The 21,261-nt window shown below is 38.8% G+C and overlaps 1 protein-coding gene across 7 annotated transcripts in view; it reads left to right on the top strand.

Moving 5' to 3' along the window:
* MEIS1 (Meis homeobox 1) overlaps positions 1–21,261 on the top strand; it is a 137,320-nt gene that overhangs the window by 109,429 nt on the left and 6,630 nt on the right. For 6 of the 7 annotated variants that reach the window (XM_033400392.2, XM_049696415.1, XM_033400393.2 and 3 more), the window contains exon 9: positions 3,803–3,879. In XM_033400392.2, coding sequence (XP_033256283.1) covers positions 3,803–3,879 — 77 coding nt within the window. Of the gene's footprint in view, positions 1–3,802; positions 3,880–7,605; positions 8,025–21,261 lie in introns of those variants that run through there. The other variant, XM_033400395.2, reaches the window with a different exon arrangement.

Raw genomic sequence — 21,261 nt, 5'->3', positions numbered from 1 at the left:
CTAGCAATTACAGAATTTTTTTGGGGGGGGGAATTGAAAGTTTGTGGGAAACCAGGTTCAAGGACTATGAAAAAAAGAAAACTATCCAGTCGGTCTACCACAGACAGAGGTTTAGGAGTTTTGTTGATACCTTTTGCCCCCTTAACAATGACCAGATTATTGTGACATTTAATTTCATCCAGGCTCATTCATTTCTATTAAAAAAAATATATCCTGAACAACTGAAAATTGTTTAATGGAGACAGAGTGCTGGGTCTCCATAGCTTGAGGCTGCCTGGCAATTATGCTGCATGAAATTAGGCACAGTTTGTTCCAATTACTTAAAATCAGATCACATGAAAAGTGACAGAGAAAAAAAACGGTTAGAACTTTCTCATTTTATGATATTTAAATTCTGAAATCAGAAACTGCATGATGTAAAGAAACAACCTAAACTTGCACTGACAATTTGCAGGCCATAGATTGCTCTTTGAAGCTATAATGATTCAGGTAATTTTAATGATCCAAAGAGAATTTTCCTGACACCCTTTGCATAAATAAAATGTGAATTCCACTTGCTTTCTAAGAATGCATGTAAAACTTGCTCACAAACAGGCATGCAAAAATACTCTTGAAAACACAGCACAAATAAATGACTGTGACAATTCTCAATTTTCAAAGTAACTAAAGGTAAATGGCATAAATATTAATTTTTATCCAGTTCTGGTCATAATATTAAGACACAACTAACAAGACAGGGCAAAAGGTGTTGCCATCCAGCTGTAGGGAAGAGGGACCATTGACGTATTTATTAATTCAATTGAAAAGCACTGAAAGAGATTTCCAGAGGACCTGCAAAACTGTAAGCAAATCATATTACAGAAGATGTTATAGATTGGAAATGACTTGTGTACATCAGTGTACAGCTTTATATAGCAAATAGTGCCAACAGCTAGATGCTAAAATTTGCATATTTCAAAGTCAGGCTTTTATTACTCAAGAATTGCTAGCCTGGCTAACCTCCAGATGATAAAATCGAGAAGTTGTCCCTTTTTCAAAGGCTCAGAGTTAGTGAATGGCAGCATAATTTATACAGTCTAAACGGGTCATATGTAACTTTGTGCAATTCTTCAACTAGTATAGACGTAGAACTACTATATATGAAACCATAATTCAGTTCAGAGGATAAAAGATTCATTTGGTTTGTATGTGTGGCAAACCTTCATGAAGTGGGAGTCATGTTTTAAACCGTAGGGCAGTGTATTGCTTTTAGGTCAGTATCCAATTGTGAGATTTTGCCTGTGATGACTGGCATAATGGTGAGTAGGGTGATTGTCACCTATGGTCTCTGCCGATTATGGAGGTGATATACTTTCATTTGAAAAGAGTGGGTAGACATCACTTTTAGGAATGAAGTAAGGAAAGTCGTGTTGGATCTCAAATTGGATTGTTTGTACTTCCTGTGGGCTTTAAAAAAATTTTTTTATTATACATTTTCCTTTTTTTTTTGCGGTACGCGGGCCTCTCACTGTTGTGGCCTCTCCCGTTGCGGAGCACACGCTCTGGACGCGCAGGCTCAGCAGCCATGGCTCACGGGCCCAGCAGCTCCACGGCATGTGGGATCGTCCCAGACCGGGGCACGAACCCGTGTCCCCTGCATCGGCAGGCAGACTCTCAACCACTGCGCCACCAGGGAAGCCCTATTATATATTTTGATGTTGCATCTGAGTGGAGAGTATCTGTGTATCGTGGCAAGTCAGAGCCATTCCTTTGTTCCGCTGGTATTTACCGGTTTTCTTTATGTGCAGGTCTGGGCTTTAAGGATGGTGAATGAGAAAGGCGAGGGTGTTAGAGATGCTAAATGAGTGAGAAGGGACGCATGACCAAGGAAAGAAATAATCAGAACGGGTGTTTCATTGAGTGATGCTTGCTATTAGAGAAAAAGGGGAAAAACTGGTGTGAGAGTGCTAAGGTGGTCTGGTGGAGAGTTGGGAGGGTAAGGCTTGACAACTGAGCTGAGACCTGACAGTTACCTTGGAGCAGGAGCCTGAGGGTAGGGACCAGCTTGGGGTGTTGGAAGAACACACCAAGTGGCTGGACAGAGGGGTGCGGTGGGGTGAGAAGAGGATGCCCATCTGGGAAGTGGGCAGGGCTGGGTGGTGGCACGCACTGCTGGGCAAGGTGAGCGGTCTGGAGGTTTTTTGAGGCGGGACAGGAATGGAGATTATGAAAGGCGTTTGCCATATCCTTCTGTCATGATGAGGCTTAGACACTGGATGGGAAGCAGGAAATGTCCCTAGGTCGTGTCACTGCGGACTGTGCCTTCCCCTGGCCAGTTTCCTCACCAGTAAAACATGAGGGACAATAGATTCTATTTATGTCCCTCAAAGGGATATAATGGGGATTAATTACCGTTCTGTCTGTAATATACTTGGAGCTCTTTAGAGAGAGGCACTATATTCCGTGAAAGCAAAGCCTTATTCTAACTGTGTATTTATTGATTAAGTGACAATCAAGACACAATGCTTATGGGAAAAATGGCTACATCTCTGCTCTCCACAAATCGAATCCCATGTGTATAGATACAGAACATATTTAAACTTATATGTAAGAGCATTGAAGTGGTCATTAACGAGCCTTCTTAGCATCTAATCAGACATTAATAATAAGATTGAAAGCTATGTTAATTAGCATTCAATAGACCAGAATTTAGTTTCCGATGGCACGTATCGTTAAATGGAGAGTTGGGGGTGCCCTTTCCCATTCATAAAGAGAATAGAAGGTTGACTATCAGAACAATTATTATCTTGGGAGAATTTATTGGGGTGCAGTGTTTCAAAGTAGCCCATGTCACCAGTGGATGGAAACCATGTCCTTAGCTCCTCTCCCAGGCTTTAGAAATGTATATTTCAATCTTAGATATAGTTGACTATTCAACAGAAAGTATCTTGCCAAAACTAATCTTAGTAGAATTCTAAACATCTTACAAGAAGGTATAGATTTCATTTTATTATCTAATCCTGTAATATTTTTTTATCCACTCTAACTCCTGAGGCTTTTTCTTCGCATGCAAAATGTGCTGGTCTTTGACCTTATGTTCAGAATCCCAGCATACGTTGGCATTCAGATAGGGAAACCAACTTTGGTAGAATTTCATTTGTTTGTGCTTTGCAGAAGAGCTAAAATGAATAGCGTGTGTGGTTTTTTTTAAATACACCCACTTTAATTTTGATATTTGCGTCCAGCAACATGGTGTTTTGGGAGGAGAATATCATGTTAACAAGGTGCTTAACTCCTGGGGACCTGAGCTGAGCTTGTTGGTCCAAATGATTCAGCTTTAAAAATCTGTGGTTCTAGAAAATATCACGTCAAGGTGGTACACTTTTGTACACTCAAAAAGAACTTGTTATTTTAATCCCATAAAATACAGTGAAGGTCCTACTGAATTTTGTGTTTGCAACAAATAAACCTGTTAAAGAATAAACTCAGTATCAAGGTTCTGCACGTATCCTAAGTAGCTATTTATACACTTCACTAATCTTGGTAATTGGCTTGTCTTTTATTGCCATTAATTAGATGATGTAGTATTCCATTAATAAGAGTGACACACCTCAGCATTTTTACCTTTAATTATAGACCTCGCTAGACTCTTAGGTTATTGACAAAATAGCCTAAATATTGCCTGAAGTACACATATTGTTTTTAACAGAGCATATGTGTTTATTATTGAATCCCTTGCACCTAGCGTTGCACCTGACATGTGATGTGCACATTGTGTATCCAAAGTGTACGTGCACAACCTATCTTTTTTGTCCTCTTTCAGCACCCTTACCCTTCTGAAGAACAGAAAAAGCAGTTGGCACAAGACACAGGACTCACCATCCTTCAAGTGAACAATTGGTAAGTAATTTGGCTTTGTGTTTACACACAATCTGCTTCCCCCTCTGGCAACCTGCAGCTAATGTTTTGCATTAAGAAGACACACCCAGTTTTCCCCCGTGGCTTGTTGATCCAAAGGTGAGAACACAGTATTGACTGGTGGGTGAGAGCACTTGCTAGTATAGAAAAGAAAACAGTGTATTGCTTTCCACCTCCTTTATAAATTGACAGATTTTAGGCATAGTATATATTAGTGTTTAATTCACGTTCACTATGGCTCTGTAAATGTCTCTCTCTATGACCTTTTTTTTTTTTTAACTTTTAAGAATAATCAATAGAAAGAGTGATATCCTCTTTTCTATGAAACAAGAAAATCCACTATCACATACCTGTCAGGTTTTAAATTCGCTGGATAACTAAGTTCGGTTAGAATTTGTTAGGGATAAGCATTCCAGGATGGGCTCTCCTTTCTTCTGACCTCCCTATAGAAAAAAGAGAAAAAATGTATGTTTCTACTTTGATGCTGTTCAAAACTTGATGTATCTCAGAGCTGTGCAATACTGTTTCTAAATAAATGTGTGAACTCCTGATTTGGGGGAAAGCTGAGATTAGGTACCAAGTAGCAGCCAACAATATTCTGACTTAATGTACAGCGGTGTGGCAAGGAGCCTTTGAGGAAGTATGATTTATTACCCTTTGTGAGTGCGCTGAAAGCCACGTTCATACAGTCACCCAGAGCTAGTGTCATATGTGAAGGGTATCAAAATCCAACCTCCTCTAAAACTAAGTGTCTAATTAATTGTCCTAATATTTTTAGATTAGTGTTTATGATGGGGAAACCGTATCCTCTTTGAAGTAAAATCCAGAAAAGGCCCAAAGCCTGGTTGGGGAAAGATGAGAACTGAGAATGCCAGTTTGCAGACAGAAGTATTTTTTTCTTTTCAATAAGTGTCAAAGATTAATATTACAGAATCTCTGATTACATGGCCTAATCCATTTTGGTGAATAAATTTGTTCTTGATGTCCATTGCACCTACATTAACAGACCCTTCTCTGTTAGAGAGTCTGGGAGCCTTTGGGAGAGATTTCAGATATATTAAGCCCCATTACAGAAAATGTAATTTCTGTCAATATAATCCCATGTATTCTTCGATTTAGTATTTTAGAGATAACAAGCTACTTACAATATATTTGCCTTTGGAGGATTAATTTACAAAGTGCACTATCTTCAAGACACAGACAGACTCACATAAGCATTGCTTGTAAGGGTTATCAATTTCTATGACCTTACGGCAGCCTTGGGAGATCGGTTTTTGCAGCCCTTTTAGTCAAGTGGATGAGGAACCAACGGAAGACATACTACACCTGAGTGTGTTACTAGGAGTCGTGTGGCTGCTGAGGTTTTTTTGTTTGCCTGTTTGTACCTGCGGCTGTATCTTAATTTTCAAGGCTCTGGATACTATATAATTGAACTTTGTCTTCCAAATTGTTCTGGACGATATTATAGAGCAGACCATCCATTTTGAAGGCACACCTAAATTCCTAAACATTTAGGAAGGCAATGGGCTGCCATTCAGGTGATCTGCTAGAGCGCTCCACCCACAAACATTGTTACCAGAGAACAGATTCCAATACAAGCCGCTTGCCACAGGTAGAAGACATGATGGGATATTTCCTGTGGCTGCCCGGCCAGGCAGGCATTCCTGTGACACCAAGCTGGGTGCAACTGTCGTTTCCTAGATTCTGTGCACAGTGATCACAATCAGACTGCCTCGGTGTTGCAATTAAGAGGAGGGAATAAAAGGACTTAAAAAAAATACACGCCAGATAATAATTTTTCAACATAGATGCAGACTTTGCCCTAAACTTCACACTGATACTCAATTCTGCACAGGCACATAACTTGAAAATCACTTTTACTCATTACCCAATTCTGTGCTCACCTGGCACCGTGTAGTATTCATGTGCTCTCGCTTCTGTGTATGGAATTAGAAGTGACCTATGCTTGCATTTCATTGCCGAGCATTTGGCAACTGTTTCAACTCTGCAACGAATTTATTTGTGGTAGAGAGTTACCCTCCAGTAACTAAAAGTTGTAATAGAAATTGTTTCTCTTAAGTTCGGTGAATAATGACATTCCCACATTTGATTTGAGTTCTTAGCGGTATATTAATTTTCATCCAGACCTTCACCTTTTAAGGAGCTGATAATAGATTTCTTTTTCTTCGGGCTTTGAGTTGGAAATATGTTGGAAAAATGGGGAAACCCAGACGGTACTGTATTGAAACCCAAGATGTGAGCAAATCTTAAAGATGGCAGACTTGGAGATAAAAAGCACAACTACCAAGTGGTTTTCATTTTTCTTTATTGTAATAAAAACATTACACAGAGTCTTTTTGACAGCCTGTAAATATTTTTCCTGTATTGAGCATCGAGCGCAAGTTACTTCATTCTGGAAATAATAATTAAAACAACAACAACAGCAACAAAAACACTTCATGAGTATTTTAGCATTTCCCCTTCACTTCATTTAGACACAACATTTAAAATGTGTTTCTTCCTTTTTGGATTTTTAAAGACTTGTTAACACACATGTACATTCTGTATGAACTATGAGTCACTGTTGAAGAGATTTAATAAATGCTGAAGGGCGGGTTGGGTGTAGATCACTCATAATTACTGGCAGTAACATAATGTATTGAAATACACAATATGAAAGTGAAAAATATAAACTCATGTCAGTTGTTAGCTTGTCATAGAAACCCTGGCCGATGCAGCTTGAAGTTAGGTTTTGACAGAAAAATGAGATGAGAAAAGTTTGGTGCGTTGTAACATTCTTTCATTCCAGCGCTGAACTAATTTTATGCGTCTTTAATTGACGTAAGTAATATATACTACTTGCCTTGGCTGACTAAGGACAAAGCAGATGGGATTTGGCGGGGAGAGGGGATCACAGGGAGAATTTAAATGTAAAACAACAAGACAGATTTGATTAATTAAGAGAAAACTTGGATTAAAAGAAATAACTGCTCTAACTCATACTTGGTCTACTTGTCAGTAGAAACAGAGGAGTATTCTTAAAATGGTTGGTATTAGTACTTGTAGGAATTGGGTTCTGGGAGGGAATGTGACATTTATTAGATTAGACACCGTAGGACAAGTCTATGCCAGCACATTTTTTGAGAATTGAGGCAATTAGGCAAATAATTTGGGTAAAAATATTTTACCTAAATTATCCAAGTATTTGAGGTAACTGCATGTTTTTAAAAATCAACCTCCATAACTAATTGCCTAAATATTTCAGTCTAGCATGCCATGGTAGACTGTGACTTAAAGCATAATAATTTTTGAAATACAATATGTGTCATAAATGTATGTATTCTTCTTCCTTTCTTCCCTCACTCCCAATTATGATTTGGGCCAAAAGTGATAAATAATAGCATTTGGTGCTTTTGTCTTTTTGTGTTTTCATTGTTGTGGTGGTTGTGATAAATACTTCTGTTATATCAGTGCAAAAATATTACTAACGTGTTGAATGTCATTTAAGTGGAAACTTCTTAAATTTTAAGATAGATGGTTAGGTGGGTCTTTTCATATGTAGGTAGAACTTTGAAGAAAGAGCGCACTCACACACACACAAAGTCAATACTGGGTTCTTTTCTGTCCCGAATACACCAACTTTATTCTTTTATATTGAAAATATGAGTGTAGAATGGTCAAATAAAACTCCCTTATATGTTTTCACAGCCATGTTGCAGACTTGGGAATTCCATGTGATGAAACCTTGTGCCTGCATTGTATCTTTCTTGCTGGCTGCCTCAGACACATTCTGCCCCAGCAGAGGTCTAGCCTAGGGTGTACTGAATAAATGTTAGTTTCTTGGTTTACCCCTTCTCATCCACACACTTTCCCATTAAGACCTAATGTTCCATGATTACTTCTTTACCCTCTCTGAGAAGGCCATGGGTCTTAGGTGCAAAATACATAGTTTATGTGAAATACAGTATGTATGTAGACAGAAAAGCCACTCCCCATCAATAGGGTGCATAAAATTCCAGGGTGCATCCGAACCTCCGCAGTGACACCTTCCAGAACCATCGTAGCTCTTAAAGTTCTCAGATTTAGTACATATACCGGATTTTCCTAGTTTCTTCATTTATTGCCTTCAAAACTGCAAAGCATTCAGCCATCACTTCCCATTTATTACCAGTGGGGGGAAAAAGTATGTCATCCTTGGAGATTTCTACCCCTGGCAGGTAAAAATGTAAACTTATTTAAAAAAAAAAAAAAGATCACCCTTGTTATAATAAACAGATTCAACTGTAAAAGGTCAAGTTTCTTTCTGAGTTATGGTAACAATGTAGCAAATACTTTTATAAGTAATCAAAGATTCTATAAATATAGGTACCTGTGTAGATGTAAATGTTAAAACATTCACAAATTATCCTTTCAACTTCTGAGATCTAAAAATCAATAGGGGGTCATGGGGTTTCATAGAATGGCTCTGCTTTTTCTTCCAACATAATTTAATAATACATTTTACAGATGTTGTTTAAACATTAGGCACAGATTGTTTTGTCAATAAAACTAAACAGAGGCATGACACAAAAGCAAGGAAAACAGATGTAAAAAGAAAAAACAGTGCACCAAGCAAGGAGTCCTGGGTCATTTGTTTCCTATTCAACTACAGAATGAAAGTGCAGGGTGTATAGTGATTTTCCTTGCCTAGGAATCACCTAGGGATGGAACCACTTCACACACAAGAGGTAATTTTATTAAGCAGGTGGTTTAACTTCTTCCCTTGAGAATTTAAGTGTAACCTACATTTAAGGTAGACTTCCTAGCTGATCAATGGAGTAACAGGTGCAGTATTTTTAAAAGAAGGAAGAGAAGGAGAAATATAAATAGAACAGCTCTCCAGCACCTTTCAGAATGGGTTGTTTTTCTCCAGGCCACAGTTAATTGCTATGCTTTTTACCTTGAGTGTCAACTCTAATAATATTACCTTTACAGGCCCTTACTCTGGGCTTAGATTAGAGCAGTCAGTAATATTCACTAGATAAAATACTGTCTAGTTGCTCATGAGAAAATATTGAAATCAGTCAAAAAGTGTTTAGCTTGCATATTGCCTGAGACAGAGCTGGCAAGGCACCAGGCACGCCGGGTATTATTTAGGGAAGCTGAGCAAATAGCTTGCAGGGAAAAGAGCTGTGAATTTTGAAAACTTCAGGTATTGTCATGTCAGAGAGTCTTAGGAATTCAAAGGAGACGCTGCTTTTGTCTGCAGATTTTTTAAAAATTCCCAGCAAACAATCGCCTTTGAAAATGACTCTGCAGGCTGTGAAATACACTTTGTTGTAAGTTCTACTTGCTAAGTTTACTCAGAGGTTTTTCCCCCCACTGTGTTCAATCCACATGGGTAATACTGGGAAACATGGAAAGTCCTCACGGAAGGGTAGGTGTTGGACCACTGTGCCAGATGGAAAAACCCTGCCCCTTCCACCAGGGGACCCTGAGTCTAGGTGAGAAGAGAAACAGGAAGGGGTGGGTTGGAGGAAGATGGATTAGAAAGTCCAGATACTGTTTTGTGTAACTGCTGTTTCTCCTCCAGCCAACATTCAAAGACAGTCTCTGAGCTTTTGAGGACAAGAGTGTGAGGTCTGAAGCTGAGAGTTGTTACAACCTGAAGATACTTTCAGGACCAGGTTGGGGTTCCAGTGAGGTGCAGAGATGAGTGAGTTGGGAGACTGATTCCATCATGAGCCCAGTGTTCCTGAATATCCCTTTCAAGGCAGTAAAACCAGTGGCTTCGTGCTTGACTTTGAACATGGTGTGGAGGTCAGCAGGACTTGGTGCAAGTCCTAATTAAGCAGATTTGTTGTTTTCAGTGTCTGATCAGAGAAATGGAAAGAACTCCCCGGGTGTCACCCAGCCGGCAGAGCAGGAGCTGACTCCCTTGAGGAGAGTGTGGGAAGTGAGGGGCTGAGAGGCACCCCAATCGAGGGGGGAAAGCCCCGGCATCCACAGGTGGCTGAGGAACAGATTCCCCTGTGAGCCTCACGACAGCACACAATTTACACAGTGCGAGTGAGGGGAGGGAATACGCAGGGGAAAGAATGTTTGGAGTCCAAACATATCATCTGTCGTCCCCACTCCTCACCAAGTAGATGTGTGTCCTTGATCAACTCACTTTGTCTCCATGGGCAACAGTTTCCTCTGCCTTAAATGGAAGGGGAGGGCTGAGGAACTGGTGGCAGCGTAATAAGCCTCTTCTAGCCCTGATATTCTAGACGGTGTAAAAACGTGAACTGAAGCAAGGTGAATGTTCTGAAGCTGATTATGATCCCCATTTTACATTAGAAGCCGGGGAGGGGGGGGTGAAAAAAACCCACACACAACAGGGCCTTTGATAAAGAGACAAACCGGACATTTCATTACAAAGTTGTTACTTTTCTTCATCTTAAATAAGCAAATCAAAGCCCTGTAAAATAAAAGCTAGATGAAATAAAACATTATCGCAAGACCTGAAAAACATGTGTGCTGTCACTTTCGGATTCATAATAAAGATAAATCAGTTGTTTTTAGCGGTGCACTCTGAGTCTGTGAAGGGCATGACAGATAATAGGCTCGGAATTTCTGAAGTTATTGTACAGCAAAATTTGTTTTTTCCTCAGGCGTTCAATCTTTTTCTCTAGTAATTTTGTACATGACAAACTTTTTAGCTGGTGCGTTAACAATCTATAAGTAATGGGTTGTCAGGTGTCAGTTAGATAAGATTAAAAGACTGTTTAAGCATTATCCATTTGCTCCTTTGCATGAGTTTTATAGGTCAGGAGAAATAGCTTTTTGAATTCTGGTTGTTTGCACATGCTGGTTTTTTCCTCTCTCCCTCCCTCTCCCTCCCTCCTTCTCTCTCTCTCTCTCTCTCTCTCTCTCTCTCTCTCTCTCTCTCTCTCTTCTCTCTCGTTTGGCTGTGCTCCAGGGGTACCTGCAAGAACTGTATTATATTACATAACTTCTGCATGTAGGAGCACATTCGAAACTCACACTATGTGCATCAAGGGGACACATGTCTCCGCTGACTTCTGTAAACTCATTTTAGTTTTGAAAATGTTACTCTTTTTCTTCTCAAAGGAAACTTTGTCAGGGGAAACAGCCTCAGCGGAGAAGAACATTGAGGTTTTCGGCTAGAGGAGTTTCCTAGCAAGTCAGGTTGAGGTCTATTCTTGTCAAATCTGTCTTAAGTGTGTTTACATATAGTTTGCCTTTCTGGTATTTTCTGCTTGCACAGACCTGATCTCCACCTATTTTGTGTCAACAGTTGCTCGGGCTGGTGTTGGGTGATTAACCATTGAGCACTGGGGCACAGGAGCTGTGCCCACAGAGACCCCCCTCTCCCCTCGCACTTACATCACCCTCTGGCTTCAGGCTGCACCTACTTAAAACAAACAGCATTTCTGAGTGATTAAAGAGGCAGCCTGAAATAGTAAAAAGTGGGGCAAATGTTGCCTCCTTGTTGAATAAGACAAGTTTCTCAAAAATGGAGAGGAGCCAGGGGTGCGTGGGGAGGGAGTGTTTCTGAGGGCAAATGTCTTGGATCTGCGTGGCTCCAATGTGTGAATGCCTGGAACTTTGTGTAGATTATCAGGTTTTTGTTGTGTTTCTTTTGTTAATTTTTAAGGGGAAAGAGAGCATTTAAAAAAATAACAACAAAAACACGCCAACACATGGACATATATACACTACCAAATGTAAAATAGATAGCTAGTGGGAAGCAGCCGCATAGCACAGGGAGATCAGCTCGGTGCTTTGTGACCACCTAGAGGGGTGGGATAGGGAGGGTGGGAGGGAGACGCAAGAGGGAGGGGATATGGGGATATATGTATATGTATAGCTGATTCACTTTGTTATACAGCAGAAACTAACACACCATTGTAAAGCAATTATACTCCAATAAAGATGTTTTAAAAAATAAAATAAAATGAAGGAGCAAAAAACAAACCAAAAAAACCGCCAACAACATGGATGTTTGGCAAATGCAGGGCTGTCCCGTTACATGCCCTCATAGCCTTTGATATTCTCCTCCTTATTTTATCTCCATTCTTATGAGGCCTTTAAGCCTGACCCATTAATATGGGAAATAATTAACTCTATGGGGCTCTTGACACCTGAACAATAACAAATAAACAAAAAACCTTAATCTCTTCCCACCCTTGAGAGCTCCTTTTTCCTTTTACCCTCTTAACCAATGTGGTTAAAGGGCCACAAGATTAGATCCCATCACTGAAGAAGGGAAAAAGTACTTCCTTTTGCAAATACATTAACTCTTTCAGGCCTGTGGGAATTATTGGTCTTGGATTCTAAATGTAACTTAGGTCAAAAACGTATTTCCTGTCATGGGAGACATCTGGCTTACTACTGATTTGGTCACTATTTTTCAAGAATAGTATATTGGGGCTTCCCTGGTGGCACAGTGGTTAAGAATCCGCCTGCCAGTGCAGGAGACATGGGTTGGAGCCCTGGTCCAGGAAGATCCCACCTGCCACGGAGCAACTAAGCCCATGTGCCACAACTACTGAGCCTGCGCTCTAGAGCCCGCGAGCCACAATACTGAGCCCACGTGCCACAACTACTGAAGCCTGCACAGCTAGGGCCCATGCTCCTCAACATGAGAAGCCACCGCAGTGAGAAGCCCGCACACCACAATGAAGAGTAGCCCCCGCTCACTGCAACTAGAGAAAGCCCACATGCAGCAATGAAGACCCAACGCAGCCAAAAATAAATAAATAAAATAAATAAATTTATGAAAAAAAAAGAATAGTATGTTGCAGACGGTTGGAATTAAACGCACTATGATTAAAAATATATATCTTTTAAGTTTCCAGTATGTTCTACTGTAGGATGCTGATTTGAGTGTAAACTGGTAGTTTTGAGGGTTGTTGTCTAGTTGAAGGGTTTTGTTGGCCTGCATCACTAGAACATCTGCTACAGTTGACTTTATTTGATCCCTAGTTTGGGTCAGAGTTCATATGTACTTGGAAAGGGTAGGGTGTAGGAGGTGTTGAAAAGCTAATGGAAAGAATTGTATGTGTCCAAAGATGTCAGGTCTCAGCTCCCATGGCTAGTTACCTGGCAGGACTGTTTACAGAAAGGACAGTGCAATGGGTTATGGCAGGGATTCCCATCCTCAGGGCCAAATGGGGACTGGAGAGAGTGGCCAGAAAAGGCAGATCAGAATCATTCTGAGCGAATGTAGTATAAAAAAGCGTCTTGGGAATTAACTTTTGATTTTTGTCGTGCTATTTCTTTTGAAATAGCAAGTAACTAAGGGATAGGAGATTTTGAAGTTTATCAAAAGGAGCACGGATTAAAATTTTAGAAACAATGCTATAGAATGACAGAGTCCAAGTCCTGGATAAGATTGTGTGCATCCTTTAACAGATGAGGCTCAGGGCCTTACAATATTACACCCCTAATTAGAGGCAAGGAGGGCCTGGTCTGGTGTCTTGTGCATTCCACCGTTATGTATTTATTTTTAACGGCTTTACTGAGATATAATTCACATACCACGCAAATCACTCATTTAAATTGTACAATTCAGTGGTTTTAAGTATATTCACAGATATGGGCAACCATCCCCACAGTCAGTTTGAGAACATTTTCACCACCTCAAAAAGAAACCCTGCATCCTCCCCATACATCCATCCCCAACTCTACCACACATCTATTTTCGGTCTCTATAGATTGGTTTATTCTGGACATGTCACATAAATGTGATCACAAAATCTGTGGTCTTTTGTGACTGGTTTCCTTCACTTAGCATTATGTTTTCAAGTTTCATTCACGTTGTAGCATGTGTCAAACTTGATGGCTGAATAATGTTCCATTCTATGGGTATAGCACATTTTCTTTTTTTTTTTTTTTTTTTTTTACGGTACACGGGCCTCTCACTGTTGTGGCCTCTCCCGTTGCGGAGCACAGGCTCCAGACACGCAGGCTCGGCAGCCATGACTCACGGGTCCAGCCGCTCCACGGCATGTGGGATCTTCCCAGATCGGGGCACGAACCCGTGTCCCCTGCATCGGCAGGCGGACTCTCAACCACTACGCCACTAGGGAAGCCCTAGCACATTTTCTTTATTCGTTTGTTTGTTGACGGACATTTGGGTTGTTTCCATCTTTTGCTGCCATAAGAATTTGTATATAAGGTTTTGTACCATTAGGTATTTTTGAGAATCATAAGGACACTATCCCCAGCAAACCTCTGTCTTAGGTTTTACAGTTTACAAAGCACTTTGCATAAAACGTCCACTCACTTGATCATCACAATTCCAGCACCTAAATACTGCTATGATCTCAGAGCCAGTAAGTGGCAGTTTTCCTACTCAGTTCTCACGCTCTTCCCACCAGACAGTGCTCTCACTCTTCCTGCCTGTGGCCTGTGTTTTGACTGTGATAATTATGAGCAATGGTGTTCAAAGAAAAGGCTGGCAACTCAGAAGTGAAATGTACATTCTCCAAACTTTCCCCAATGTGACTTCGATGACCGTAAGCATTTTTCAAAGATTTGACAGGTTCCAAGAGGAGGTCATTTTGTTGGTTTTATTGTCCTCATTTGAAAGATTTTGTCATATGCATCAATTGAGAGATTTTGTCTTTTAGTTTAAGTGGTTCCATTTTTATGTAAGGGCCTACAGGTTACATATTGATATACATTACACAGAGCTTAGGTTTCGAACATTGCTAATTGAAACAGAAGTTACAGTGACCATTCTGAGGAATAGACACAGGCCTCCATTCAGGTCAAACCTAATCTGTGACCAGGTGAAAAGAAAAAATCGAGCTAAATTTTAAGATATCTTCCCTTGGCACGAGTAGAGACTCCAGGCCTGGAAGTTTCTAGTTAGTGAAGGCAAATAAAGGAGAGATTCTAGAGAAAGGAAAGAGCTAAGAGCTACTCCAAGATGGTGCTGAGATTCTAGAACACGGTATGCATGCTAGGCTGGTCACCTAACACAGTATGCATGCTGGGCTGGTCAATTCCAATTATTGAGGGGAAATTCTGTTTGGGAAAATAGGTGCATATTTGATCAGTAGGGTAGCCCATACACCCCAATTGCATGGGACATTCATGGTTTATGCCCTGTTGCCCAGCATAATTATTAATAATGTTAATTTCTACTCTCAAGATTTTCCCAGTGTAGATGATAAATTATCTGGTCATCCTATTTACAATGGAAATTGGCAGAACATTAAGATTTGTTTTAAATAACTGTATACTTATTCTGTAATGTTTAAGGGATGTTTAGTTAGATGCAATTTTATTGAATTTTGTGAATATGGGAAAATGAGAATTTATATGAAATAATGGTTCAGCTTAAATCAGAGACACATTTATTCTTTGAAGATATTATTATTCCCATTTTAGCTTTTCATTAGTAAAGGAGGTTTTGCTAGATTATCCTATTGCTTAACCATTGTGCTAATAATCACTTGAATTTCATATACTTTAAGTAAACCACATTTTTAAAAATATTTACAAGGTTATACAAAATCAAATTTGACAAATTGTCCCATTTAAGTAAATATTTTATAAATGCCATTTGGTTACCTATGTTTATATGCATACTTAAGATACGTATAACTACTGGGTATTTCTTATGCTGGGTCTAGTGAGACAGCCCTACAATTCATTCTACTGGGTTTAGAGCCTAAGGCTTTAGTGATGTAGAAGGTAGCAAAAGAATTAGAGACTCTGCACTAAGGGAGGCACCCTTGCTTTGAATTCAGTTCAGATTAAAGGATTTAGCAAGCTGAGCTTCTATTTTTTTTTAGAGTAAAAAGAAGTCATTTTCCAGTTTGCTTTCAAGGAAAACTTCCTGTAATATATAACCAAGTGATGAAGTGTTTGCAAGTTATTTCAACATATAAAGTCCAAAATGAAACTTGGGTTTTGTTTTTACTGTGCATTATATTTCTCAACTAATTAGTGACTTTTTTCACTAGTTGCTTGCAAGAAATTTTATATATAATTAACTTCCTCAACTGTCTTAGCTTCATTTTTTTCTAGAGTAGTTTGCCAAATATACCTATCACTTCTAGAGAAGGGGAACCTTCTCAGACCTCTGATTGATGGGCTTCTTGTGATTTGAGCAAAATTCCAATATTATGTTTCTAGAGTGGATGGAGAGTAAAACACATGCTTCCCTTCTCCCCTCCTGTTCAGTCACCTCCCCCGGCCTCAGACACACAGATGATGTATTGCAGTCCTGAAACTGTCAGATCCTGGAGGAGGTTGAGAAACTAGAAGACAGCGCCAAAAACATGATTTCATTAGGTTTGACTTGAGATTGAATCAACTTTCTTGAGCGTCTTAAAATCATGTTTCATGAAATTTTACTTCACAGAGAAAGGGAGCGTAGAAGAAGGCTTGGACCCTGAAGTCTGCCAGTTACAGATCATTAAATCCAATAAGTAAATGTAAATCTAAAATAGAGAATTCCAACAAAAGATTTTGAAGTCGATTTCTTGTTTAAAAGAAGAGAGTGTTATGTGGGAGACAGCTAGAACTCGTTCCCTGAAACGTTTGTTTATAAAACAGGCCTTAAACTTATATTAGAAAATGCTGACTTAAAAAAAAATGTTGGATATATAATTTTCTTTAAGTGACTGCGATAAAGCTGAAAGAAATGCTACATCAAGAAAATTCATGGAAAAAGAAAGAGCAAAACTCTGGAATCCAGCAACTACTTTCCAATGTGAAATTTTATATTTGAAGATATTTCACAAGGCTTAATTCTATAAAAATATTTATAGCAATGAATATAAATAAAATGAATTATATAGCAATTAAGTATTATAGTTGCATGTTGTTCATGTTTAACTGAATAAAGAATAGTGCATGCAGAAATCACCAGTACTAATATTGATACTTAAGAATGCATGGTATTAATTTTTATTATTATTAAAGTCTATATGTAATTATTCTTAAATATACCTAAATAGTAATCAAGATGACTATAATTAATACTTTCTTTAATGGATAGTATAGGTTTATAAAGCATTTTTACTACCATATCCTGTTATTTAATGAACTCTTTTCTTAATAGTTAATAATTTTAGCTTCTTAGGCAAAGGAGGGTACATATTGTAAAATGGCATTTCTACATACTTAAATGGGTACCTACCATCCTGCTGGCTGGTCACTTATGCCTAGTTGGCAAGAAGCACTATGGGAAAGACTGAGAGTCATGTCATTGTTTAGCAACAACAGCATTTTGTCAGAATTTTATTTTTATTTGATTGGATGTGGTTCCATGAGTTGGCTGTGGCATGTTAAAGTAACAAAATATGGACTCCCCTGAATCATCAGTGACTAAGTAAGTGGTAAACACAGAGAAGTAGAATTGAGTAAAGGTGAAAATTCCATTTCTGAAAGTGAGCAAGTAGTTTTTCCTTCCTTTGGTCAGTATTATGGAGAACCATACAAGGAAGACCAAGGGCAAAGCCACATGGGAAAGTTGCCTGTGGAACTGGGCAGATATACCTGGTGTTTGGTCCTAATGGATGCCCACTATGATCTGGCCACCCCTCCTGGTTCTCACAAAGAGAAAACTAAATTTAACAATCCAGTTTCGTGGGAGGGAACCAGGGCAGGGAGTGGAGGATAAACTAAAGGACAAAGGTCAACTTTAGAAAGCTGTTCTACCAGATCTAGACCGAGAATAAAAGGAGATAGGTGGAATTAGCAGAATGAGAAAAAAAAAAAAAATCTAATAATAAATAAACATCTAGGGGCAAAGACAAGAAAGAATAGAGCAAAATTTCCTGTATTTCTTTTTAGCATAACTCAAGATTCATCTCCTATTCTCCTTGTCTGATTCCTATTTTAAAAATGCAAATGATAAAATTCAGTTTTTAGATGATGCCATGTCTCAGATATTTGAAGGTTTTGCTCCCCTTTCAACCTCCCACTCCCCCTTTATTAAGGGACTTGAGTCCTAAACAAATAATTAGGTAAAAAGAAATACATCTCTGTTTATTTTGACATGGAATAAAGCTCTAAAGCCCATCCATTATCTTCCTTTCCTTTGTAAAACTTGTTTTGAGAAAGGAGACAGTTTGGTCACAGGAAGAAATTCTAATCCATGATTCTATGAGTAAAGGAAATTTAAGAATTCTTTCTCTAATTCAGTTTTCTACCACCTACAGGGTGTCCAGTTCTTAAAAAGTACTTCACAAAAGAAGATTGTGTTTTCAAAGCAAAATGGGATTTTTAAAAACATATACCTTGATGTTTGGAATGAAATATGGAAATGCAAACAGTATGTTTCTCAACCTTAAAGGATACTTAACTAAAAGGATTACCTTTTAAAATGCCCAGTCTATGGCAAATTTGAGCTACATTCTATTAAACCAAGGTGTGAAACTATTTTAATGAGTAAGAAAAACTGTCCTGTTGTCACGTATTCCTGACATTATACATCTGAGTTTTAAGGGCTATAATGTTTGGACATCAATTGTAAAATTGTAAAAGTTTTCTCTTACATTTTTAAATGCACAGGCTTTTTAAAAAGACCTTGTCAATATGGAAAATTCCAAAGATTGTGTGTATTTCATGGGTATATTTCATCTTAAACTATTTTATGGATATTGGAGAATGTATTTTTTATTGTACTTTGAAACTGGAATTTTGTCATTCTCTTTTTTATTTCTCTTAAAAAACACTGTTTCTTCTTATGTTCAAGCTCTAATATATATTTATGTATTCATACATATGAGTTTAAAATAACTATTTTACTGATGCTTCTTGAAATGACAGTGTTATAAGAAGGGAATATGTTCATGTAAGTTTACATACAATCCAAAGGTCTTTTTTGGTTCAGTGTTTAGAAGATTCTTGATAATTTAGAATCTTCTACAATGGAAAGTAAAACATTCTGTCACAGAAGCGGGGAGGATGAGACACAAGGTCAAAGGGCATTTTAGAAACAAACAGCTGGACCAGTTTATTTAAACAGATACAGGGTTGCGGGAACTGACCTCTGTTTGACTTCTAGTGGGAGGAGCAAGAATGTCATTTTATTACTTTGCCCAGAAGGAAAATGTTTTTGTATCTGAATTCACCCCAAGCCATCTAAATACATGGTCTTGCTGTATATAGCTGATTCCAAAGAGCATACATTAAGATGGTCAAGGAAAATCATAAAATACACCAAAGAGAATCAAATGTTAGGATGGTTTTAGGATTGAAAAGGTGATGTTGTTTTTAAAAATAAAGTATTTTGCTGTTTACTCAGTTATCTTCAGATAAAGATGTCCACTATGACCCTAGATAATAATATGTTTCATATAAGTATAGGAATAATATAATTCAGTAACATTCTGAGAGTTTACTATGTCCTACATGTACTGATAATGTCCGTAATATTGAAACAAATATTGTTAATTAAAGTTTGCAAAAGCAAGAACTTCCATGTATACCTACTAATGTAGTCAAGCAGTTCGGATAAAGTGATAGGTGTTCTTAGGTTTTCAAGGTTTTAAAATTTTTATTTAATGAAAGGATTCCCACTTTTACATCTACGAATCCTATAGGTGGCCTACATCTGTGTTGTCAATAACAACAAATGGTCATTGCCACCCAAAGAGAAGCAAATAGCACCTAGTACCTGTGGGCCCTTAACTGAGAAGCTCTGGTGAGGTGTTTGCTCTCTCCACGGGGACCAGAGCGGGCCTAGAGTAACTGCATTTAGTGTTGTCCGCTGAAGACCTGCAGAGGTACACAGCCAGACTCGCCATTTTGAGCAGAGTGGCCCAAGGGATGAGAGGACTCAAAATCCTAGAGCTCACATTGGAGAAATAACTCGTTAAGAATCACAGGTGTTTAACCTAGGGCGAAGAAGGGAGAAGCCTATGCGGCATGGTGGCTATAGTTTAAATGTTTGAAAAGCTATCCTGAAGAAGTGAGATTAGAATTCTTTAAATTACCCAAAGGAGTTGTCCTGGTGAAAAGATTTTAGGTCAGGTAAGCCAGAGCCTTCTAAGGGTTACCTTGTCCGTAGACGGAGTGGGCTCTCTGCTGAGGTGGCCAGGGCTGTATGAGAGAGTCCAGCACACAGAGAACAGACTGGTGGTGGCCAAGGGGGCGGGGAGGTGGCAGAGGGACGGAGCGGGAGGTTGGGGTTAGCAGATGCAAACTATTATATATAGAATGGATAAACAACAAGGTCCTAGTGTATAGCACAGGGAACTATATTCAATATCCTGTGATAAGCCATAATGGAAAAGAATATGAAAAAGACTGTATATATGTGTATAACTGAATCACTTTGCTCTACAGCAGAAATTAGCACAACATTGTAAATCAACTATACTTGAATAAAATAAATTTTTAAAAAACCCAACAGTCCAGTAGAGGTTACCCATCTACCTGGTGGGGATATCAGAGAGGGGATTCATGTCAATGACCAAGCTAGGTGATGGTTAAAGCCCTTTTCAAACCTGACGTGTAATTTTTCCGATCCCATGGATTTAACAGTCATGGATTCAAACCTGAGATGGTTATCATGAACTGGTCTTTGGAAATGTGAACGTATGAGTGTGAAGGAGGCAAGCTTGGAATATAGATAACTCAAGTTACTGAGTCTTCTTACGTGTAGCCTTTGCTTTGTTTTTACACACAAGTAGCACAGTCATCAAAATCCCCAAATCTACGAAATGTTCAGTCATGCTTATTCTTGGACTCAACAGTAGGGTTGTTGCCAGTGGTGACTGGCTCAAAGCCAGCTCATGTTTAGATACCTATTTAGTCTGGAATATTCTAGATGGGTAGCACAGTAGTGGCCATGCTCTGTTCAGAACATTGTCGGTGGGGGGGGGGGGATGTTTGCTACCGTTTGCCAGCTCTGTGTCATTCAGCAAATTATTAACATCTCCTGGGTAACATGTGACCTCAAATACGTCACTTAATTTCTCGGAGCCTTGGCTTCTCATCTGTTAAAAAAGACTCTTCCTATTTTTAGATAAATATCCATAATATATTATGTTTTTAAAAGGGCTTAAAAAAAAGTTATCAGAGTTCCCTCCAAGAGAATGCAGGTTTGGAATAGTACCCTAGATAAAGAGCCATTTTTGCTCTCTTACCTATGTTAGTTACTATGAAAATTACTTTTGATATATGCAGAATAGTAATATTAAATAATTTTCTAATTGGTCATGCAGTGAAGGCAGTTAATGAAAAAGCAGATTTTTCTTTTCATTTTAATTGGTTATTTCACATGGTGTTTGTGCTACACCTGTGCTTATAATGAGAATGGAGAATTAATCTAACCTTCTGCTCACATGATTCCAATTTTCACGGTTTATACAAGATAACGAAAACCTGATTGGCAACACAATTTGT

This window comes from Orcinus orca, chromosome 13 (genome assembly GCF_937001465.1).
Source record: "Orcinus orca chromosome 13, mOrcOrc1.1, whole genome shotgun sequence".
Lineage (NCBI taxonomy): Eukaryota > Metazoa > Chordata > Mammalia > Artiodactyla > Delphinidae > Orcinus > Orcinus orca.
The sequence above is the reverse complement of the archived record's forward strand: the minus strand, read 5'-3'. Positions and strand labels throughout refer to the sequence as shown.